Source organism: Hyla sarda, chromosome 1, assembly GCF_029499605.1.
Source record: "Hyla sarda isolate aHylSar1 chromosome 1, aHylSar1.hap1, whole genome shotgun sequence".
In the NCBI taxonomy this organism is placed as follows: Eukaryota; Metazoa; Chordata; class Amphibia; order Anura; family Hylidae; genus Hyla; species Hyla sarda.
This window is the reverse complement of record NC_079189.1, coordinates 485,025,957-485,049,141: the sequence shown is the minus strand read 5'-3', so window position 1 is coordinate 485,049,141 and position 23,185 is coordinate 485,025,957. Positions and strand designations below refer to the sequence as shown.

At 42.5% G+C, this 23,185-nt stretch overlaps 1 protein-coding gene across 4 annotated transcripts in view; it reads left to right on the top strand.

Annotated features, from left to right (window-relative positions):
• Positions 1-23,185, top strand: part of CSNK1G3 (casein kinase 1 gamma 3) — a 142,682-nt gene that overhangs the window by 40,219 nt on the left and 79,278 nt on the right. For all 4 annotated transcript variants that reach the window (XM_056537337.1, XM_056537336.1, XM_056537339.1 and 1 more), the window contains exon 2: positions 12,692-13,116. In XM_056537337.1, the coding sequence (XP_056393312.1) occupies positions 12,942-13,116 (175 nt within the window). In that variant the 5' untranslated portion in view covers positions 12,692-12,941. The remainder of the gene's footprint in view (positions 1-12,691; positions 13,117-23,185) is intronic.

The window sequence follows — 23,185 nt, the reverse complement described above, 5'->3', positions numbered from 1 at the left end:
TTCTTCACTCCGGGCAGGCTCCGGCCTAGTAACGCTGCATAGACCCCGCTGCGCAGCGACGCATCTGACGTAGCATCGTCTATGCAGCGTACTAGGCCGGAGCCTGCCTGGAGTGGAGAAGAGCACCCCCGGAGAAGGACAGCCCGGACCGGTTCACTCTCCACCCGGAATGCCGCCGGACACTACAGGAAGGTTGGATGGCCCGGACCACCCCCATTACGGGTAAGTTTAACTTTTTTTTATTGACTCGGAGGGTGGGGGAGGGGCCCGACCGGCATAGTGGTATGGGCAAAAATCCATACCGGTATACCGCCCAGCACTACGGTGGGGGGTGCGACGCGGTGCGGTAGGTTGCGGTGCGGGGGGCGGGGCATTATCGGCTTATCGGCAAGGTAATTGCCGATACCGATAATGCCTAAAATAGTGATTATCGGCCGATAATATCGGCCATACCGATAATCGGTCGATCCCTAATTAAAACATTCACAATTTTGGACCTATTGACTAATAAAATATTCTGTTTCTGCCATGACCACTGCTATAATAGACCACTAGGGCAGATCTGCTCTTGGATTGGTCTAGGTCTGACTGGCACAGTCTTAAAAGGGAATGGATCTGTGAAGAGAGAGGCTTTGGCTGCCAGGAGCACTGCCCAGGGTTGTGTCTACATGTACTCTGGTGTAGGAGAGGATCAGTGTTCCTGTGCTTGGGCTTTTATGGGTTCTTGGAAAGGTTAAACAATGCTGGTTCAGGTTGCGTTTCAGATGGCATTTAGCAGGGTCACAGTGATCAAGTGTCACTTTTTATTCACTGGACCTCTGCTGCCTTTGGTGCTTCATCTTCTCTATGACATGAGGAAACTATTCTGCTTTGAATAACTATGCCGTTTTGCATAGTGATCCTTTGATACCCTATCTCAATGTAGGCATCCCTGCTTAGTAATGGATATTATCTATTTAATAGTCAGGGCATTTACATATTATGTATTGCTGGTTTCTGGTTTATTTTGAGTATGACCGAAGTGAAAACATGACAACTTATCCTCAAATATTGGGGACATTTATTTTCCCTTTTCAGCATTATAATGTTAATATATTATTATGTTTCATATGCTCATTGTTGATTTGTTCAATTGGGTTTCAGGGTTGACATCCACAAAGTGACATTTGGCTGGTTGTCGTACTGCATCCTGTATACTAATAAGTGGAGAAGTGCTGTACAACTGTCAAAGTCCCTTCTATTATTAAGGGGGTACTCCGGTAGAAATTTTTTTTTTTTTTTTTTAAATCAATTGGCAGAAAGTTAAACAGATTTGTAAATTACTTCTATAAAAAAAAAATCTTAATCCTTCCAGTATTTTAGTGGCTATATACTACAGAGGAAATTCTTTTCATTTTGGATTTCTTTTCTGTTTGTCCACAGTGCTCTCTGTTTGCACCTCTTCCATGTCAAGAACTGTCCAGAGCAGGAGAAAATCCCCATACCAAACATATGCTGCTCTGGACAGTTCCTAAAATGGACAGAGGTGTCAGCAGAGGGCATTGTGGACAGAAAGAAAAGAAATAAGAAAAAAGAATTTCCTCTGTAGTATACAGCTGCAAAAAAGTACTGGAAGTATTAAGATTTTTTTAGTAGAAGTAAGTTACAAATCTGCTTAACTTTTTGGCACCAGTTGATTAAAAATACTTTTTTTTCCCCAACAGAGTACTCCTTTAAGCACAAGGAAAAAGGGGGGAAAAAAAATTTACGCCTAAATTTAAAAATGATGGTGACCTTTTAAATGAACTTTTGACATGTTGTCCCTAAATGTCGAAAGTTTAGATCGCACTGAGTCACTCCTTACAGTTGTGAGTTACAGCAGGGTAAAGTGCGTGGCAGCTCACGTCTCATTTCCCAGCTGTCACTTAAACCCAGACCTTTTACTGCATAGGTCTATGGAGTGGAAAGGTCATATATCAATAATAAAAGGTAAAAAGTAAATATATAAAAAGTTTGTAATATATCTTATTAGATAAAAATGCCCCCCTACCCCCCCCCCCTCCTTCTGCTGCTTAAATGGGCACTGTCAGATAGAAAAACTTTTGATATATTGTAAAAAATGCAAAACCAATAGGTTTTGCAATTGCTTTTGTTAAAAAAAAATTAGTATTTCATACTGAAAAAGCCATTCAAAAAACTGCTCCCCCTGCCTGCCTGGGCACTTACTAGTCCTGCTGAGTCCATGCATCATCACCTATGTCATGGACACACTTCCTTGATTGACAGCTGTGAGCGCAGGGCTCACAGCTGGAGGAAGAATCCTCCCACTGTCAGCTTGTGTCCCGCTACTGTCGGTGAGGACAAGCTGGGAGTTGTAGTTTTGGTAATGCTAGGGGAGATGTGAGCAGACAGCATACTGAGGGAGGGGGCGGAGACCTGCACAGTGAGGCCACGCCCCTTCCTTTGAGAGGAATTCAGACTAGTGAGCTAAATTAAAGCGTAATAAAAATAAATATAGGTGCTAGACACATAAAAATTAGATGTACATGGTCAGGATTAAGTACTGAGTGAGATATATATATATATATATATTTATATATATATATATATATTTATATATATATATATATTTATATATATATATATATATATATTTATATATATATATATATATATATTTATATATATATATATATATATATTTATATATATATATATATATTTATATATATATATTTATATATTTATTTGTATATAATGGGATGTAAGAAAAAATCGATTCGCGCGATTATCGCGATTTTTTTGTTCCGCGATACTGAATCGATTTTTTAAAATAAATTATTATAATTAACATTTACTGTATTTCACTCACTGAGTCACAGTCCTATTTGTCTGTCTTATTTTTTTTTATAACACTTAAACTCCTAACCACTAGTTGGCAGTGTACCTGTTATCAGCTGTGTCCCACTCGCAGGCTGCTACCGCGAGACTATAGACTCGGAACAAACAGGAAGGAGAACGTACGCACTCACAGGACAACTCTCGCGGGATCTTGTTCTTTCTCAGCTAGAATAAGTTTTCCCAAGCTTTTAATAGGGAATATCGCGATATATCGTGATATATTGCCAACATCACAGTATCGCGATATATTGCGATATATCGAATCGCCACCCTGGTATCGCGATTCAAATCGAATCGCCAAATTATTGTCGATTCACACCCCTAATATATATAATATATATAAGCATAAGCTTTTTTATTGGATCTGACGGGTACACTTTAAAGTGGTATTCCAGGAAAAAAAAATTTTTTTTTAGATATCAACTGGCTCCAGAAAGTTAAACAGATTTGTAAATTACTTCTATTAAAAAGTCTTAATCCTTTCAATAATTATCAGCTGCTGAAGTTAAGTTGTTGTTTTCTTTCTGACAACAGTGCTCTCTGCTGACATCTCTGCTTGTCTCAGGAACTGCACAGAGTAGAAGAGGTTTGCTATGGGGATTTGCTTCTAAACTGGGCGGTTCCCGAGACACGTGTCATCAGAGAGAACTTAGAAAAGAACAACTTAACTTCAGAAGCTCATAAGTACTGAAAGGATGAAGATTTTTTAATAGAAGTAATTTACAAATCTGTTTAACTTTCTGGAGCCATTTGATATATAAGAAAAAGTTTTTCCTGGATAACCCCTTTAATTCTCTAGAAATCAGTGCAAGTCTATGGAGGGGGATAAAGGGGAGCACTGCCCTCCAGCTCTAAAAGAACTGCAAATTAGAGATTGTTTGCAAAATCACACATACAAGTTATTTTATGGCCACAAATAATGCTGCTCCTCATGTACACACACACAGGACAGCTGAAATAACAGCTACATTTTCATTACCAGTGTATAGTCTGTGAAGTAGTAGTCCTAAAACATTCTATACCCATTTAGTAAACCGCCCACCATTCCTGCTCTGTACCCTCTGATATATGCCATACATGAGGGCAGACTCACTTTTTACCTATTAACTGATTTCATGGGAGTTTTAGTTTTGCAACAGCTGAAGGCACCCTGGTTGGGAAACACAGGCCTGGACAGATGGCATCAGATACTGTGCATTGTAGCTCAGTCGGGTTTACAGCATTAAATGTAAAGATAAACCCAGTTGCCAGGAGGGATTGGCCTAGTGAGTGGGGTTAGTGAAGACCTTGTGGTCTAGGCACTGTACAGGGGGAGATTTATCAATACCTGTCCAGAGGAAAAGTTGCCCATAGCAACCAATCAGATCGCTTCTTTAATTTTCATCAAGGCCTCTGCAAAATAAAAGAAGCAATCTGATTGGTTGCAATGGGCAACTTGGGTAACTTTTCCTTTGCACTGGTTTTGATAAATCTCCCCCTGTGTGTGTAGAATCTTGTGTTTCCCTTTTGAAGTAGAATTCGGCGGGTCTTACCGATTCACACAAAGTAAATAATTCCTTTTTTATTTATTTTTTATTTTATTTTTTTATGCGGGATTGTGAAAATCTCTAAGGCTACATTCACCCCGCCGGTTGTTTCCAGCAATGTGAAGCCCGTTATTTTAGCTCCGAGAAAAGCCGGAGAAAAATTAGCGCTTGCACCATCTTTTTCTTTGGCTTTTCTCTCCGAAAATAACGGCGCTCGACGGACCCCATTGACTATAATGTCAAAGTCAACGGGGTCTGTCGGGACCCGTTATGATCCGTCAAACTGCAAAAAAAATTAAATAAATAAAAAGGGCGTTTGCCGGCCGTATTTGACGTGTCATACCGGCAGTGTGATAGGGGCCTAACTGAAAATTCTGCCAAAAACTGGCTAATGTAAGGCTAGATTTGTGCTAGAAAAGTGATGGCAAATCTAGTTGGTGAAATAAGGGATACATCTTGTTGATGGTAATCTGTACCTGCATGTATATATATATCCATCCTATGTGCACATATAGTTAATCCCTTACGAGCTAGTCTATATGGAACTATTATGTGGTGCAGAATAACTTCTCAGGTATATTGTCTGGATACAATAGGATTTTCCAGGAAGTACTAAAGTTGTCCCGATCCGGGATTCCATTTTCTGTCAGCAATACCATGTGACTGAATAATGGGATGTATAATAAGGAACGTGTTATTGCTTTTTTATGCCATGTTTGTCTGAAACGCGTAGGCCGCTACACTCTCTGTACTTTTATTGTTATGCTTCAATAAAGTTGACTTTTACTTGCTGCTTCCTACATATTTTCTCCAGTGGAAACAATGTAAGGCTGCATTCACACCACGTTTTTGCAACACAGTTCCCGTATCAGGTTTTTGATGAAAAACTGATTCCTCAAAACCTGACTAAACTGTATCAAAACGTGTGTACAAATTTTAACCCCTTATACAGTTAAAAACCGTATACGGTTTAAAAAATGATGTCCGGTTGCATCCGTTTTTTAATTAAAAAAAGTATACGTTTTTAACTTTTCACTCCATTATGAATAAAGTTTCACTTGTTTAATTGAAATTCCAAGAAAAAAAACCTGTGCAAAGTCGAAAACCGTATGGTGAAAACCGGATGGAACCGTACGCACATACGGTTCCCATTGACTCCCATGTTTAAAAAATAAATAAAAAAACATATACGGTTTAATACAGACCAAATACGGACCAAAATCCGTGGTAGGCTATGGTTTTGGGTACAGGAAAAAAACCTGACAAAACCGTACAGGATGCAAACGGACACAACCTGATGCATCTTTTAGCATACGGTTTTCAATGGAGAGTCAATGCATTCGGTTCCATACGGTTTACACATAGAAAACGTATATGGGAACTGTATTGCAAAAACTTGGTGTGAATGCACCCTAAAACTGCTGAAACCACAGCATGAGGCATTGCCATTTATCTCCTTCATAGCCCCCATGGGACTGAGAGAGAACCTGGTAGGTTGGGGTAGGAGTCTGCGGATAGTCACCTCTGCTCATATTGCGGCCAGGGAAATGATACTGGTCCGGATAAATTCAGTAGGCAGCATTATAACAGAGGGTATTGCCACACCTTGTCAGGTCGAGAGGCTCTCTTTGCTGTAGCTAATAGAGGAAAGAAGACCAGAGAGGGAGTCATCATTGTAATGTCCATTTGTTCCTGGGTGGTGGAAAAGGCATTTACGGTCTCTAGATTGGAGCACGCTCTTTCATACCTAACCCGTCCTAAACTTTTATGGTATGTTCACACGGTCATTAACTCTGTGGGTTTTAAAGCAGATAAAGTATCTACTAATTTCCATGTCAAAAAGCATGCAATTTTACTTTAAAATAAATAAAAAAAGAACCCCACATTCTTTTATCAATTTCACTGGCAGTCAGTGAACTGTGCGGAATAAGACATTATGGCTGGGCTCGCGTAAAGAGAATCCAGTTAGAAATGCATTGCTGTCTAATCTATGAAAAATGATATGCAGCCTGCGTGGTCCTAGTGCCGACTGGTGTCTCTACTGGCCACCCTTGAGATTTCTGAATGGAATTGTGGCCCGAGATTCCTAAGGGGTAGGTTCACAATATGGAATTTTTCGGGTGCAATTCCATTTTGAAATTCTGCTCAGAAAGAGGACAAGCAGGGCTCTGCGACATGCCCCCGGCTCACACAGCAGGATAATTGACAAGCCAGGAACCCCATACTCCCCATGACGCCCCATTTGGGGGTTTGTCCCCCAGTGCTGCCTGTCTATACTAAGGATCGACCGATATCAGTTTTTTAGGGCCGATACCAATAATCTGGGGAGGTTAGGGACGATAGCCGATAACTTATACCGATATTCCGGTATAAGTTATTGGCTATTTATCCCCCCGCGACACCGCTGCAGATCATTGATTTAAAGGGAGCTCTTTAAATCAATGCACTGCAGTGGCTTTTGCGGTGCCATAGGCTGCCCCCGCCACTCGCTTCTCTCCCCCTGCCTGTCCGGGGGTCCTGAGACCTATCACCGCCACCGCTCCCCCCGCCGCGCCTAGGGGTGTCTCCAGCTGTTGCAAAACTACTACTCCCAGCATGCCCGGACAGCCATTGGCTGTCCGGGCATGCTGGGAGTTGTAGTTTTGCAACAGCTGGAGGGCCTACTGTAGGTATAGTATATTATACAGACCCCTGTCCATCCCAGAACCCTGACTCACCTTCCCAGTTGCTGCAGGGACCGTCGGGGGAGGGTGAGCCTGGCCATCCATCCTTCCTGTAGTGTCCGGTGGCATTCCGGGTGGAGGGTGAACCGATCCAGGCTGTCCTTCTTCTCCGGGGGTCCTCTTCTCTACTCCGGGCAGGCTCCGGCCTAGTAACGCTGCATAGACGCCGCTGCGCAGCGACGCACCTGACGTCACGGTGTAGCGGCGTCTATGCAGCGTACTAGGCCGGAGCCTGCCTGGAGTGGAGAAGATGACCCCCGGAGAAGGAAGGCCCGGACCGGTTCACCCGGAATGCCGCTGGACACTACAGGAAGGATGGATGGCCCGGACCACCCCCATTACGGGTAAGTTTAATTTTTTTTAATTGACTCGGATGGTGGGGGAGGGGCCCGACCGGTATAGCGGTATGGGCAAAAATCCATACCGTGGGAGAAAAAAAAAACTGTATCCGGTTCATACCAGTATAACGGCCAGCAATACGGTGGGGGGTGCGACGCTGTGTGGTGGTGGTGGGGGGTGCGACGCTGTGTGGTGGTGGTGGTGGGGGGGGGGTTCGGTCGCGGTGCGGGGGGCGGGGCATTATCGGCAAGGTAATTGCCGATACCAATAATGCCCAAAATCGTGATTATCGGCCGATAATATCGTCCATACCGATAATCGGTCGATCCCTAGTCTATACCCATATTCTGTTCAGGTTGAACGGTGCTATATGGTTTACCATAGGAGAATTGTCTTGTAGAAATGTATTGCCTGGACTATTTCTTTCATGTTGGTGGTGGTATTTGGTGTTTTGCTATAGCATTGTGTGTATAGTATGGCATAACATCTGGCTTAGTGATACTATTGCTATATAAGAGGATAAACCTCTGAAGAAATGAGTGCTAGGCAGCAGACTATGAATAATGTTGTGATTTTAGTTGGCACATCTTGACACTCGTGATGTAACTTGTGCTGACACGGTCTTTTCACCGCTTTTTGTTTGCGGTTTTTGTGTTTGAATGTGGTCAAGCAGTACTGAAGGCTTTCATAGAGAGCAGTACGGTCATGTCAGCCCTGCTTTCACCTGCCGTACTCCATTACATCCCTGGAGGATATTGGGGAAATCGCGGCTTCTTTCTTCTTTCAATATTAACTGTAACGTCGGTGTTTTGCTTTTATGTAACTCATTACTACTGTATAATGATGTTACTTAGATTTCTAATATAATTTGTGTTTAGTTCACATAAAAAAATCTCTGCTTCCTGTAGGGGAATGGAAACCTTAAAGGGGTTCTCCACCATAAGGTGATTTTAGTACGTACCTGGCTGGCAGTAATGGACATGCTTAGGAAGGATCTGCGCTTGTCTTGGGGCTAAATGGCTATGTTGGGAGATTACCATAACACTGTGGCTAGATTTTTGTGAACTGGTATTTCCTTTTTGAGTTTTCTTTCTTTTTTTTTTTTTTTTTTTTTATACTACAAATCCCACAATTTAATTTTCCTCCCTCCCACACATCAGCCACCCCACCCATTGAAACATAAATGAGCTGCATCCATTCAAAAGACTTGTGGTTTTTAATCAGGGTGCCTACAGCTGTTGCATTAGTTGCAGATTGATCTCTCTCCCACCAAGCGATCGCTCCACCCATTGAAGCAGACAGGTTCCCTGTCATCAGCTGACTAGTGAGTCAGGTCTCGGCCGCATTGCAACTTGGGAAAAATCTGAGACAACAGTCATTTTGTATACTGTTAAAAATAAATATTGGAGTGAAAATCCCATAAGATCTGTGAGAAAACCGTCACACACAGGTACAGACACTATATTATGGACTACACTAACTTTACAGCCCGTGTAGCATAGTCAAATAAAAAAAAATTCCTGGAATACCCCTTTAGTATGCAGAGACTTAGCCATAGTCATAATATTGTGCTCTTTACATTTTACATGTACAGGAGTGAAATTTGTCTTGGATTATCTGCAAATAATGCCCATTTCTGCCTCTAGATTGGTGTTTCCAGGTCTCCTATTCACCTGAATGGGAAATGCTTTAAAGGGGTACTCCAGTGGAAAACAATTTTCTTTTTAAATCAGCTGGTGCCAGAAAGTTAAACAGATTTGTAAATTACTTCTATAAAAAAATCTTAATCCTTCCAATAATTATCAGCTGCTGAAGTTGAGTTGTTGTTTTCTTTCTGGCAACAGTGCTCTCTGCTGACATCTCTGCTTATCTCAGGAACTGCACAGAGTAGAATAGGTTTGCTATGGGGATTTGCTTCTACTCTGGACAGTTCCCAAGACACGGGTCATCAGAGAGCACAGAAAAGAACTCAACTTCAGCAGCTCATAAGTACTGAAAGGATTAAGATTTTTTAATAGAAGTAATTTATAAATCTTTTTATTTATCAACTGGCTCCAGAAAGTTATTTTTTTTCCTGGATAACCCCCTTTAAAAAAAAAAAAAATGTAAAAAAATTCCACTGGAGTACCCCTCTAATTTATACTCAGTATGCTGAAATATCTGTTCATTTTAATAACCGTATCCAATGCCGAAAAAATGAATTGACCCAATAAACAATTAAAGTTTTTACATTGGTGAGTCTTTTACTTTTTCATAAATTCTTGCTGCGTACAAGATTTTAACCCTCTAGATGCTGCAGTCAGTAGCCACTGCTGCATGTAGGTGGTTAGACAGAGCTTGGGTGCCTCTCAGTCAGCAGATCACGGTGTCCCTTGCCGGCGGGTTCGATGTGTGGGACAGCTGATGTCCCCTTTCACGCTGTGACAGTTATGCTGTTATGCTTCTTTGGGAGCAGCCTGGAGTCTGGTGCAGGGATCCTTCATGTTCTGTCTACCTCTTGGGGTGCAGATTATGTTGTTTTGACTTGCTGGCATCATTACCTACCTGATGTCGATTCTGCGTTTAACCTAGCCATTGGAAACAAAGCGGAAGATTGATCATGTAGTGCCCATAGCAGCCAATCAGATTACTTCTTTCCTTTTTAAAAAATGCCTCTAATAAATGAAAGAATCTGATTGGTTGCTATGGGAGCTGCACCACTCTCTACACAGGTTTTCACAAATCTCCCCCAGAGTCCTTCAGACAATGGTTTCTCCCTACTTCCTTATTTCTAGTTTAACTCTTCAGGGGTGGTCACTGAGTGAAACCTTGGGAACATTTTAAACTAGAATAAATCATGAGGGAGGACACTGTCTATACTCCCTCAAGACTCAGACCCTCTACATATATGTAACGGTGACCCCCCCAAAATAATTCTCCACAATGAACCCAATTCACACATACATAGTAACCACACACACATTTTACTATCACAACTTCTGTCGGCAAAATCTCAATCTGTTGCCAAAGTATCTCCACTGTTATAGCCGGTGGCCCCACCTGAACATAGTCAGCTAGTGACTACATTCTGTTGTCTTCTAAGCCTATCCACGCTTTTCAGTCTGAGACATATCCTGGATATGCTTGTGAAATGACCTGAGTAGTCACTGGCTGGCATTCGGGTTATTGAACTGGGTGGGGTCTGTGGCTATCCGAGTACAAATACATTGGCAGCTGATTTTGAGGTTTTACTGACTCATCCTCGCCATTGGAGGCACAAATTCTGATGTGACCAAGGCTTTAAAGGGGTACTCCACTGGCCAGCATGAAACGAAATGTTCTGAACGCTGTTTTCACGCTGTGGGGGTAGGCCATGGCCCCCCCCTTGTGATGTCACGGCCACGCCCCCTCAATGAAAGTCTATGGGAGGGGGTGTGACAGCCGTTTAGTTCCACTCTGGCCAGTGGAGTACCCGTTTAACAAATCACCACCTTTTAACAGCACTAAGGCTACAGATGGGACTGGAGAAGAAGCGTCTTCTCCTTTCCCTAATTCCCTTCTCCATTAGGACACATCTGAGCAGCCCATTAAATATTTATTGGGCCTCATTCACACTTCATTCTTTCATGCAGAAATGTTTTTAGCAGACCTGAAAGATTTGCAGTTGATGCCAACCAATTGTAATGTTTTTTTGTTTTTTTCCGGGTTTTATTTCCAGTAAGTATGATACTGCTTGCTTTATGTAGCATTCTCTTTTATGGCTTATGTACATTATTACTTTCCATGAAGAACATGCGCAGCTGTCACTAGTGTATCATGTTCTGCCTGCGTGGCCTGACCTCATTGTATATGTATGCAAGGACGTAGAGCAGTGGTCTTCAACCTGCGGACCTCCAGATGTTGCAAAACTACAACTCCCAGCATGCCCGGACAGCCGATGGCTGTCCGGGCATTCTGGGAGTTGTAGTTTTGCAACATCTGGAGGTCCTCAGGTTGAAGACCACTGACATAGAGTATGTCAGTTTGTAAAGATGAATCATGTAAAATTGTATTATTGACTTTTTTTTTCCATTGGAATATGCAGTAGATGTGTAATAGATGGCACCCCCTTGTATCACTAGAATGAGGGTGCCCAGCTTGAATAGAGGCCATGTCTGTGCAGCAACTTCACCCAACCATGTAAGTGTCACCATGTGGAATGAAAGCTGTCACGTAGAGATGAGCGAACTTACAGTAAATTCGATTCGTCACGAACTTCTCGGCTCGGCAGTTGATTACTTTTCCTGCACAAATTAGTTCAGCTTTCCAGTGCTCCCGTGGGCTGGAAAGGGTGGATACAGTCCTAGGAGCTTCTTTCCTAGGACTGTCTCCACCTTTTCCAGCCCACCGGAGCACCGGAAAGCTGAACTAATTTATGCAGGAAAAGTCAGCAACCGCCGAGCTGAGAAGTTTGTGACGAATCGAATTTACTGTAAGTTCGCTCATCTCTACTGTCACTTATAAAGGGGGAGGGGGTAATGCCAGAGTGTAGATACAAGGTAGACAACCATGCTAAATAATGGAGTGTGCTTCCAGATATGCTGATGGATTACAATTTGAAGGTTTGTTTGTTTTTTATGGAAAAGTAGGTAGGTCTGAAAGTAGTGAGGAGGAGACGGTCTATTTATTTGTGTTATTTATTTTTTGTTAGTTTTTTTTTTTTCTTTTTACATGTTTTCTTTATTTGTGTTTTACCTTAATTTTTGAAGAATTCTAAAGGATGCCTTACTTAAAAAGACAACCCTGTTCTCTATGGGGAGGGGGGGGGGGGGTTCCTGAGTATTTTAAGCTTTGCCTGCTGATATTCTTAAAGGGTTACTCTGCCCCTAGACATCTTATCCCCTCTCCGAAGGATAGGGGATAAGATGTCTGATCGCGGGGCTCCCTGCTGCTTCCGACATTTGTTTAGACCATTGGGTGCAGCGCCGGAGGCTCGTGGCGTCAGACTTGCATTGAGGGGGGCGTGGCTGTGACATCATGAGCCTCTGCCCCGCATCACCAGTTATCCGTCACGGAGCATAGTTCGCTAGATGCATCGGATGTCTGGGGTGTCGCAGCCGAGATCACGGGGGTTTCCAGTGGTGGTACCCCCGCAATCACACAAGGGGATAAGATGTCTAGGGGCGGAGTACCCCTTTAAGCAAACATTGTAGTTGACACTTGTTTTACCCATTTTTTATTTTTTTTTTTCCTTCTTCATTTCAGGTGTCCAACCCAAGCCATTTGGATCGGTGGATTATCGTGGAAGACGTTCCTTTTGGTGCACGGGAGTCCTTAGCGGAAACAGTTTGCGAATGGGATGAATCCGCCTTTGCTGAGCCCTCATCATCGTCAGCTGAGAGAATAACAATATCCAGAGGGGGGCTTCTCTAGTTATGTTTCCATTTTTACAACACCCCATTTGAGTCTGCTTGTCTTTAAAAAAGAATTCAAAGTGGAGTACCGTAAACTTGATATGGATGGCAAAAAGAAAGACAAGGACAAACCTGATGAGAGGATGGCCCGACCTAGTGGTCGGTCGGGTCATGGCACACGTACTGGTTCCTCAAACTCTGGAGTGTTGATGGTGGGGCCTAATTTTAGAGTAGGGAAAAAGATTGGATGTGGAAATTTTGGCGAGCTGCGATTAGGTAAGTGTTATGGAAACATCTGCTGGTTTACTGCAACATCTCTTCAAGTTGTACTTTTTTATTTTTTTTTCCTGGCGCCCTTTATTTCACCATGTAATGTATTTTAACCCCTTAAGGACCGGGGTTTTTTCCATTTTTGCTCTTTCATTTTTTCCTCCTTACCTTTAAAAAAATCATAACTCTTTCAATTTTGCACATAAAAATCCATATGATGGCTTATTTTTTTTGCGCCACCAATTCTACTTTGTAATGACATCAGTCATTTTACACAAAAATTGTCCGCGAAATGGAAAAAAAATCATTGTGAGACAACATTGAAAAAAAAAAAACGCTATTATGTAACTTTTGGGGGCTTCTGTTTCTACACAGTACATTTTTAGGTAAAAATTACACCTTATCTTTATTCTGTAGGTCCATGCAATTAAAATGATACCCTACTTATATAGGTTTGATTTTGTATTACTTCTGGAAAAAAAAAATACCTGCAGGAAAATGTACATGTTTAAAATTGTCATCTTCTGACCCCTATAACTTTTATTTTTCCGCATATGGGGCAGTATGAGGGCTCATTTATGCGCCATGATCATGATTTAGCGGTACCATTTTTGTAGTGATCAGACTTATTCGCTTTTTATTCATTTTTTTCATGATATAAAAAGTAGGGATCGACCGATATAGTTTTTTTTAGGGCCGATACCGATAATCGGTGGAGGTTAGGGCCGATAGCCGATAACTTATACCGATATTCCGGTATAAGTTATCGGCTATTTAACCCCCTGCGACACCGCTGCAGATCATTGATTTAAAGCGGGCGCTTTAAATCAATGATCTGCAGTGGCTTTTGCGGGGCCATAGGCCGCCGCCGCCACACGCTTCTCTCCCCCTACCTGTCAGGGTGGTCCGGGCCATCCATCCTTCCTTCCTGTAGTGTCCTGGGGTGAAGAGTGAACCGGTCCGGGCTGTCCTTCTTCTCCGGCGGTCATCTTCTACACTCCGGGCAGGCTCCGACCTAGTACGCTGCATAGACGCCGCTGCGCAGTGATGCCCGTGCGCAGCGACGCACCTGACGTCACGGCGCAGCGGCGTCTATGCAGCGTACTAGGCCGGAGAAGAAGGACAGCCCGGACTGGTTCACTCTTCACCCGGGAACGCCCCTGGACATTACAGGAAGGAAGGATGGCCCGGACCACCCCCATTACGGGTAAGTTTAATTTTTTTTATTGACTCGGAGGGTGGGGGAGGGGCCCGACCGGTATAGCAATATGGGCAAAAATCCATACTGGTATACCGCACAGCATCACGGTGGGGGGTACGACGCGGTGCGGTGGGTCGGGGGTGCGGTGCGGATTGGGGGGGTGGCGGTCACGGTGCGGGGGGCGGGGCATTATCGGCTTATCGGTAAGGTAATTGCCGATACCGATAATGCCCAAAATCGTGATTATCGGCCGATAATATCGGCCATACCGATAATTGGTCGATCCCTAATAAAAAGTGACCAAATATACACTATTTTGGACTTTGGAATTTTTTTGCGCATGCGCCATTGACTGTGCGGTTTAATTAATGATATATTTTTATAATTCGGACATTTCCGCATGCGGCGATACCACATATGTTTGTTTTTATTTACACAGTTTTTTTTTTTTATGGGAAAAGGGGGGTGATTCAACCTATTATTATTACGGGAGGTGTGAAAGAAATGGCACGGTGGTAAAGAGAGAGGGGCTGATGAATTTGGAGGGTGCAAACACATTAAAGGGGTACTCCGCCCCTGGCATCTTATCCCCTATCCAAAGGGGATAAGATGTTAGATCGCCGCGGTCCCGCTGCTGGGGATCCCGGGGATCGCTGCTGCGGCACCCCGCTATTATTACAGCACAAAGTGAGTTCGCTCTGTGTGTAATGACGGGCGATACAGGGGCCGGAGCAGCGTGACGTCATGGCTCTGCCCCTCATGACATCACGGCCCGTCCCCTTAATGCAAGTCTGCACGTAATGTATTGCCCGTCATTACGTGCAGAGCGATCTCGCTCTGCGCAGTAATGATAGCGGGGTGCTGCAGCAGCGATCCTGGGGGTCCCCAGCAGCGGGACCGCGGCGATCTGACATCTTATCCCCTATCTTTGGATAGGGGATAAGATGTCTAGGGACGGAGTACCCCTTTAAGTCTTCCGGGGGGGGTTGAGTTGGGTGGGGGGGGGGGGGGTGGGGGGCTGGGTCCCAGCGGCGGGCCCTCCGCGATCAGACATCTTATCCCCTATCCTTTGGATAGGGGATAAAATGTTTTTGCACGGAATACCCCTTTAAAGGGAATGTATCGCGTAGATAAGCCATATACTGAAACATGTTCTTTATTTTTAATGTTTCCATTTTGTTTATTTCTTTTTATTGTTATAGGGGCAACAATCTTGCTTGAGCAAGCTCTATGGACATATAGACATGACATGTCCCATTCACATGAATTTGAGACACTATTGAGTGACCTTTTCAGAGGTCATTCTACATGGAGGGGGGACCCTGAGTTTTGCAGTGAGTGGTGGTGGTTCCTGTGTTCTTTCCCCTGTACTTGTGCCTGTGCTAAGCAGAAAGACATTACTTAAATGATCGGTACAGAACAGTAGTCTTAGCTTAGTTTTATGTAAGCAGAAATGGTCCTACACACCCGTTATACGTATAGGGTGCCTATTGGACGATCAGTGTCCGACATGATGAGAATAATCCATGGCACTCAAAGGTGAGAGAGTGGAAGTTTTATTTGTAAATAATAAAAAAAATTTTTATAAATAAAGCGTATTTTTGGTCACTTTGTATACCCTAAAAAATGTATAAAAAGCGACCAAAAGTCCTATCAAAACAAAAATGGTAACAATGAAAACTTCAGATGACGGTGCAAAAAATGAGCCCTCATACATCCCTATATATGGAAAAATGAAAAAGTTATAGAGGTCAGAAGATGACAATTTTACACATACTAATTTTGGTGCATGTAGTTATTAGGTTTTATTTTATTTTACTAAAAAAAAAAAAATGTCTTAAATTAGGTATCCTTGTAATCATATGGACCTACAGAATAAAGATATGGTGTCATTTTTACCAAAAAGTGCATTGTGTAGAATCGTAAGCCCCCAAAATGGCTTTTTTTTTTTTCCTTCCAATTTTGCCCCTGAAATATTTTTTTTTTTTTTTTTTTCTGGTTTCGCCGTAAATTTTGTGGTAAAATGATTGATGTCATTATAAAGTACAAGTGGTGCAAAAACTAAGCCCCTCATATGGGTCTGTGTGCAAAATTGAAAGCTTTCTGATTTTTAGAAGGTGGTGAGGAAAAAACGCAAGTGCAGAAACGGAAAAACCCTGCATCCTTAAGAGGTTAAAATTGCCCTTTTGCCATTTTTTGCACCGTAACCTGTAGTTTTTATTGGTTACACTTTTGCATATGTGTTTTTACTACTTTTTCATTTTTTTGATCTACAGTGTGATGTAACCAAATATCCGCGATTTTGATATATTGTTTTTTTCTTCTATTCTTTGTACTGTATAATTTTTAGTAGATTTTAATAGTTCAGACATTTCTGCACACGGCGATATCTAATATGTTGATTTATTCAATTTTTTTTTAAAATTTTTTTTTTTTTTTTTTATCTGGGAAGATGGGCTTATTAACTTAAACTTTTTATGTTTAATTTTTTTCTTTGTTCCCACAGGGAACTATTTTATTACAATCTTTTGATGAATACTGTTCAGTGTTGACAGTATCCACAAATATAGTCACAAAAACGTATCTTTTTAGAGCAGTCTTTTGATAATACTGTTCAGTCCTATGCATAGGCATGGCACTGATCAGTGTTATCTGCAATCTACTTCTATGGTTTGCTAAAAGGCAGACCAGAGGATAAGAGTAAGTAAGGGTGGGTTCACACCACGTTTTTGCAATACAGTTCCTGAATCAGGTTTTTGATTTAAAAAAAAAAACGGATTCCTCAAAACCTGATTAAACTGTATCAAAACGTGTGTACAAATTTTTATTTGTATACGGTTTGAAAAATGTCCGGTTGCATACGTTTTTTAAGAAAGAACTTATGTTTTTAACTTTTCACTCCGTTATGAATAAAGTTTTACTTGTTTCATTGAAATTCCAAGAATAAAAACTGAGCAAAGCCAAAACCCGTATGGTTTGAAAAACGGAGACAACCGTATACATTATGGTGCATACGGTTTTGAATGGGAAGTGTATGGGCACGGTTTTCTCTACGGTTGCATACTTTTTTTTTAATTTTTTTTTTTTATGAAACCGTATGCTTAAACGGTATAGTAAAATCTTGGTGTGAACCTACCCTTAGTCAGGGGGAGGCTGTGTCACTCAGTTTTAACATCAGCAATAGTTTCACTTAAAATCCCTGTAGCACTGCAGGCACAAGGTTACAATATACTCTCAAATGGGAGTTGGTGCACAATTATATTAGTGTACTATTGCTGGGTTTTTAACTTGTATTGGTTTTCCACTTGTTTTATACTATCAATATAATAAAAGTTAAGTTTTACAGGGAGGGTGCACAAATTTAGGGGTCTTGTACCCCCCACCTGGTATGCTTCCAGGTGTGGGGTTTGGTGTTAGTTTGTAATAACCCCTGCACCTCTCCGGGGCATTTGATTGTATACACACCCTTAGTCAAGCACAGATAGCCATCTTGATTCATCAGAACCCCCCCCCCTAATTGCACCGCATGTGGTCTGATGAATCCCATAACCACCCAGCCCCACAAATACTTCAGATGCTATGATCATCAGTATTGATCACGGCATCTGAAGGGCTTAATGACATCAGCATTATCGCAGATGTCCGCCATTCTCGGTAAGTCCCTGGATGCTGATAGTAGCTGGATCTTACCTCTTATGTAGCCAGCGGTGCTCCTGTGCTCGCTTCATAGCGTGAAGTTACTTGCTGCAGCTACGTGCATTTTTTAACGTGTGTCCTTAAGGGGTTAATTGCGGAACACATTTCTTGTTTAACCAGTCATTGTTATTAGCCGCACATGGCCCTGTGTGAACAGGTGGTGAGTGGCTGATATTGATTATTTTGGAGGCTGCACGTGGTCAGGGATTAGGTGTCCCAGCTGTACAACTGATGGAGCGCTCTGAAGACAAGCGAAGATCAGAGATTGGAGCGCTTAATCTTCATTAAGTATACTTCTACAGCAGCCTATGTATATGAGATGCCTAGTAAGTGATCAACCATGCTACTGTATATCCTAGAACAAAGCAGCAATTTCTTTCTGATCTTGGATCTTGGAGCAGAACAGAAAGGCTCTGATCTCCAGCAGCTTAAAGGGGTTATCCAGGAATTGAAAAACAGACATAATTTATTTCAAAGACCGCTCCCAGTCTGTCTCCAGTTTGTGTGTGGTATTACAACTTGGCTCCATTCACTTCAATGGAACTGACCTGCAGAACCACACCCAACCTGGAAACAGAAAGGGAGCGGTCTCTAAAAGAAATTAGGTCTGTTTTTTGATTCCCGGATATTGGATAATCCCTTTAAGGCTCTGCTTACACTGCATCTCTTTCGGTCAGTGTATGAGAAGCATGAAGGGAGGGGGAAGCAGCACTCGTAATGTTATCTGAGGAAGTACATTTCCCTTATAATTGTACAGCTGGAAGATGTTGGCATGTAACTTGAGATCCATACTCAAGTATTTTTTACAAAAATGTATTTTGTACAAAATTTGAAAAAAAAACATAGCTGCTGCCTTCCAGAAACAGTGCCCCTCTTGTCGGCTGTTTGTGTGTGGTATTGCAGCCTAGTTCTACTGATGTTAATGGAGTGGAGTGAAAATGCCACACACAACCGGAGGAGTGATGTGGGGTTGTTTTAGTTAGATAGAAGCGGTTTTAAAATTCTGGATAAGCCCTTTTAAGAACAGTGATATTTTTAAAGGGATCTTGTCACATTGAAAATGCAGTCCGAACTGCAGGCAGCATGTTATAGAGCAGTAGAAGCTGAGCAAATTGACATATAGGTTTCTGGGAAATGTCTCAGGATAACTTTATTCATGCAAATCTCTGCTCATTCTGAGTAGTCAAGTGGGCGGTCCTATGTAAACACACACAGCTGTCAGTCGATTGGACTGTATCTTTAAGGTGACAGGATCCTGTTAAATATGGAGGATTATTACTAGAAAAGGCTGTGGTGGTGCCCGCTGGAGAGTGCCCGGCTTGTTTCGTCTGCCGCTCTATATGGTGTGTAGAGCCAGGGCCTCATTCTTTAGATCATTGGGTACCAGCGGTTTCATCCCCTGCGATCAGATGCTTATCCCCTATTTCTCTCTTAACAATGGGACCCTATGGGTGCCCTATTATATTGTATGCCTGTACGAGAAGTTACCTCTGTTTTTGAATTATATGCTGCGAACTTTCCTGCATGTAAAATTGTGTTGCGACATTATGTGAACAGGGCCAAGCAAGGCTTTGGCAGGCTGAAGGTCTTTCCCAGCCTCCTACACTTTCTACTGTCAAAGGTCAAATGCTTAAAAGCGCATCTGTCACCAATTTTATAACCCCCACACTATTTATGATTGTACAGTTAATTAGAAATGTAATGCAGCTATACCTTTTTAGCTGCTTTTTTCCATGGTTTAGCCTGAAAATCATTTTATTTTCCGGTCAGCAACAGTCGGGTAGGCATGGCTGCGGGTTCGCAATGCCCTGCCACGCCTATCCTCCCTACGTCATTGGCGCAGAAGTCCTCAGCGCATGTCCCCCTGATGCCCTAGATGTGCATGCAGGGAAACTTACATCACCGGCTGACGGGAATTCACAGAGCGAGCGCTCGCTCTGTGAATTCCCGTCGGCCAGTGATGTAAATTTCCCTGTTCGCACATCCAGGACATCAGGACTGTATGCTCTCATGACCTCTTTGTCTATGACACAGTGGTCCCAGCACTGAGATAGGGAGGATAGGCGTGGCGGCAGAAGGGCAATCCCCCAGCCATGCCTATCCGAGTGTTGCTGACCACAAAATAAAATGATTCGGGCTGATATACCACGGAAAATAGCAGCCTAAGGTATAGCTGCATTACATTTCTTATTAACCGTACAATCATGTTAATGGTGTGGGGGTTATAAAATTGGTGACAGTTGCCCTTTAAGAAAGTATGTGCCAGCTTGTATATACTCAGTGAAGGGCATTCTTACAATAACAGCTGATCACCCATGTCAGGATTGGTGAGAAGTGTCTGATGACTGGGGGTCCCTCTGCTGGAACCCCCAAAGATTATAATGGGGTCCTGAGTGCTCCTAATTGCATCAGAACACATACTCAAGTTACAGCTGGGTGAAGTGCATGGCAGCGCGTGCTTCACTCCCCAGCTGTCACTCAAACTTGACTCCTTTACCATAGACTCTAATGCAGTGAATGTGTTGGATGGAGCAGCTGGCTGGGAGTGAAGGGCCTTACTGGGCACATCTCGGGATCAGAACTCGCGATCGCAGCTGGTCTTAGGACTCTTTTGACATAACTGAACTACATACTTTTCCCAAATGACAGTGACTCTTTATGGTTACGGTGCTGTTTAGCGAGTGCCAGTCATCTTATATGCTCAGATGTGGCTGTATACTAATATTTTTATATATTCTATGGTACCAGGTTTTTCCCCTTAACACTTGTATTCTGTGCCCATCTCAGCTGTTTGATCTTCATTCAGATTAGATGACTCCTAATGTCCACATGCTTAGTAATATGTGTGCTTTACCCTGTATAGAGCTTTGTCTGCACCAGGCTGCCCCATTTAATCGCCCATGACTGCCAGTCGTTGCTTCCTGGCACCTTATATAAAGCCGTGCTGGCTGTAGTAACTGCTGTGAAGAGTCCTTCCATTACTGTTTGCGTATGTAGCAGTTTTCTGGAATGAATCCAGGATTTTTCTGAATTCCTCGGACAATACTGGTATTTTTCTCTGCTTAGACTTGAAATAATTGTCCATTAATGGCACTTTCTGTTGCTAGGTGACTTTAGTGACTTGACAATCTGCTGTGTGTGTGTTAATGGCTGAACGGGTATCTGTGGTCCTGACTGTACTGTTCTCCATACCTCCTTACTGGATAGTAGGTATAAAATATTCACAACCAAGGGCTATTAGAAGCATTCAAACCTTTCACTTTATGAAAGCACAAGTATACAGAGGCTGAAGAATAATTATATACCTCCGATGTCCTGCCAAAATGCATTGTGCACCCAGCATTACATTCACATAGGGATGACCTAGATGTACTGTGGCTGCGGTGCCACACAGCAATTGAGACCTATTAATTATGTATAGTATGCATAAAAGTATATCTTCTGACAAGGGGTGTTACTTATCTGAAAGGGGTGTGGCATCAGGCAAAAAGGAATTTACCTTAAAGCAGTACTCCAGTTTTAGCAAAATGTATCCCCTCTCCAGCTCTCCCATAGAGGTGCATAAAGAGGGTGTTTCGTGCTGTGCTTAACACCGCTCCCTTCATGTGTAGAGCCAGGGTGCTGTGCAGGAGACTGCGGCGGTCTCAGCGGTCAGACCCTCCACGATCAGACACTTTCCCCCTATCCTTTGGATATAGATACATTTTACTAAACTGGAGAACCCCCTTTAATCTGCAATGCCATACACCTTAAACTTTCCTAAAGTGAAGCAATATATGCGTATGCGGTGTCAAAACTAGACAGTCTGCAAATGTACCAACTTTATCAAACCCCATGAGCCACGATGATAAACTTGACACATTTGTACATTGTCCAACTAAGGCCTCATTCACATTGCCATTTGCAACCGACCTATTAAGGGTCCGATTGGCTTTTTTTTTTCTTTTTTGAGACGGTTGGACCCTAAAACGGGTCAGATGCAAATGGCTACTATCGGGTCCTGACGGACCCTGTTCACTTGCATGGGGTCCATCAGTGATCTGGTAATTTTACAGAAATTTAGGGGAGAAAAAAAAAGTGCTTGCACAATTTTTTTTTTCTCCTCTAAACCCCCGTCCTTCTTGCTGGATTGCCAATGAAACTACGAATAGCGGAGTCCAACGGCCGCGTGAATGAGGCCTATATTTGTACTGTGTAATAATTAGACAGGGTTAGGAAATTTTTCAGTAAGGCAGATTTCCTATGGGCAAAAGAAATATTTTTTTTTTTTTTTTTTTTTTTTTTTTAAGACCGCTTCATAAGTCTGCCTTAAAGTGTATCTGTACGTTCAAAACATTTTTAAAAACCTGTATGGTTTTGTTAGATTCAGATCAGTCCTTCAGATGTGTGACAAAATGCTTTCCATCTGCTATTATTGAGTCTCCACTGTTCATAGCTTTTTCTCATTTTCTCCATTTTCACAGCTGCACTTCCTTTCCCTTACTTCTGTTGCCATTCATAGTATAGCACCTACTCTCTGCAATGCCTGGAGAAAGTGCACTGTACTGATGGATTATTCACAGTACACTACAAAAGATGGAATTGGTTACTGATCACTGGTTTTACAAGCTGCTATGTGAGCAGTAAGGAAACAAACGGCAAGGAATTGTTTACACTAAGTACTGGACTGCTGTTGATGATGACAAATATTTGCAACTAATAGGAAGGGAGATTACACTCTGGAGGCAGCACTGTATACATAGAGTACTTGACCCACTGGTATTTACACAAGGGATAGACGCCCAGAACTTTATGCATTGTAAGGCTACATTCACACTCCTGGTTGTCTCCGGCAGTGCAAAGTTGGTTATTTTAGGATTGAGAAAAGCGGGAGAAAAAAAAATAGTGCTTGCACCGTATTTCTCCAGCTTTTCTGTCCAAAAATAATGGCCCCCAATGGACCCCATTGACTACAATGGGGTCCATCAAGGACCCGTTTTTGCCCGCTATTCATTTGACGGGGCATACCCGCAGTGTGAAAGGGGCCTAAGACATGAAAGGGACGTTTTTGGTGAAGATAAAGATTCTGCGCAGATTGGCATATGCCCCCTTTTCCTTGGGCAGCATCTACGGTTGCTTTTAACAGTATTGCTACCATGCCAGTTTTCACACTATTGACTAATTAAAATCTAATAAAAT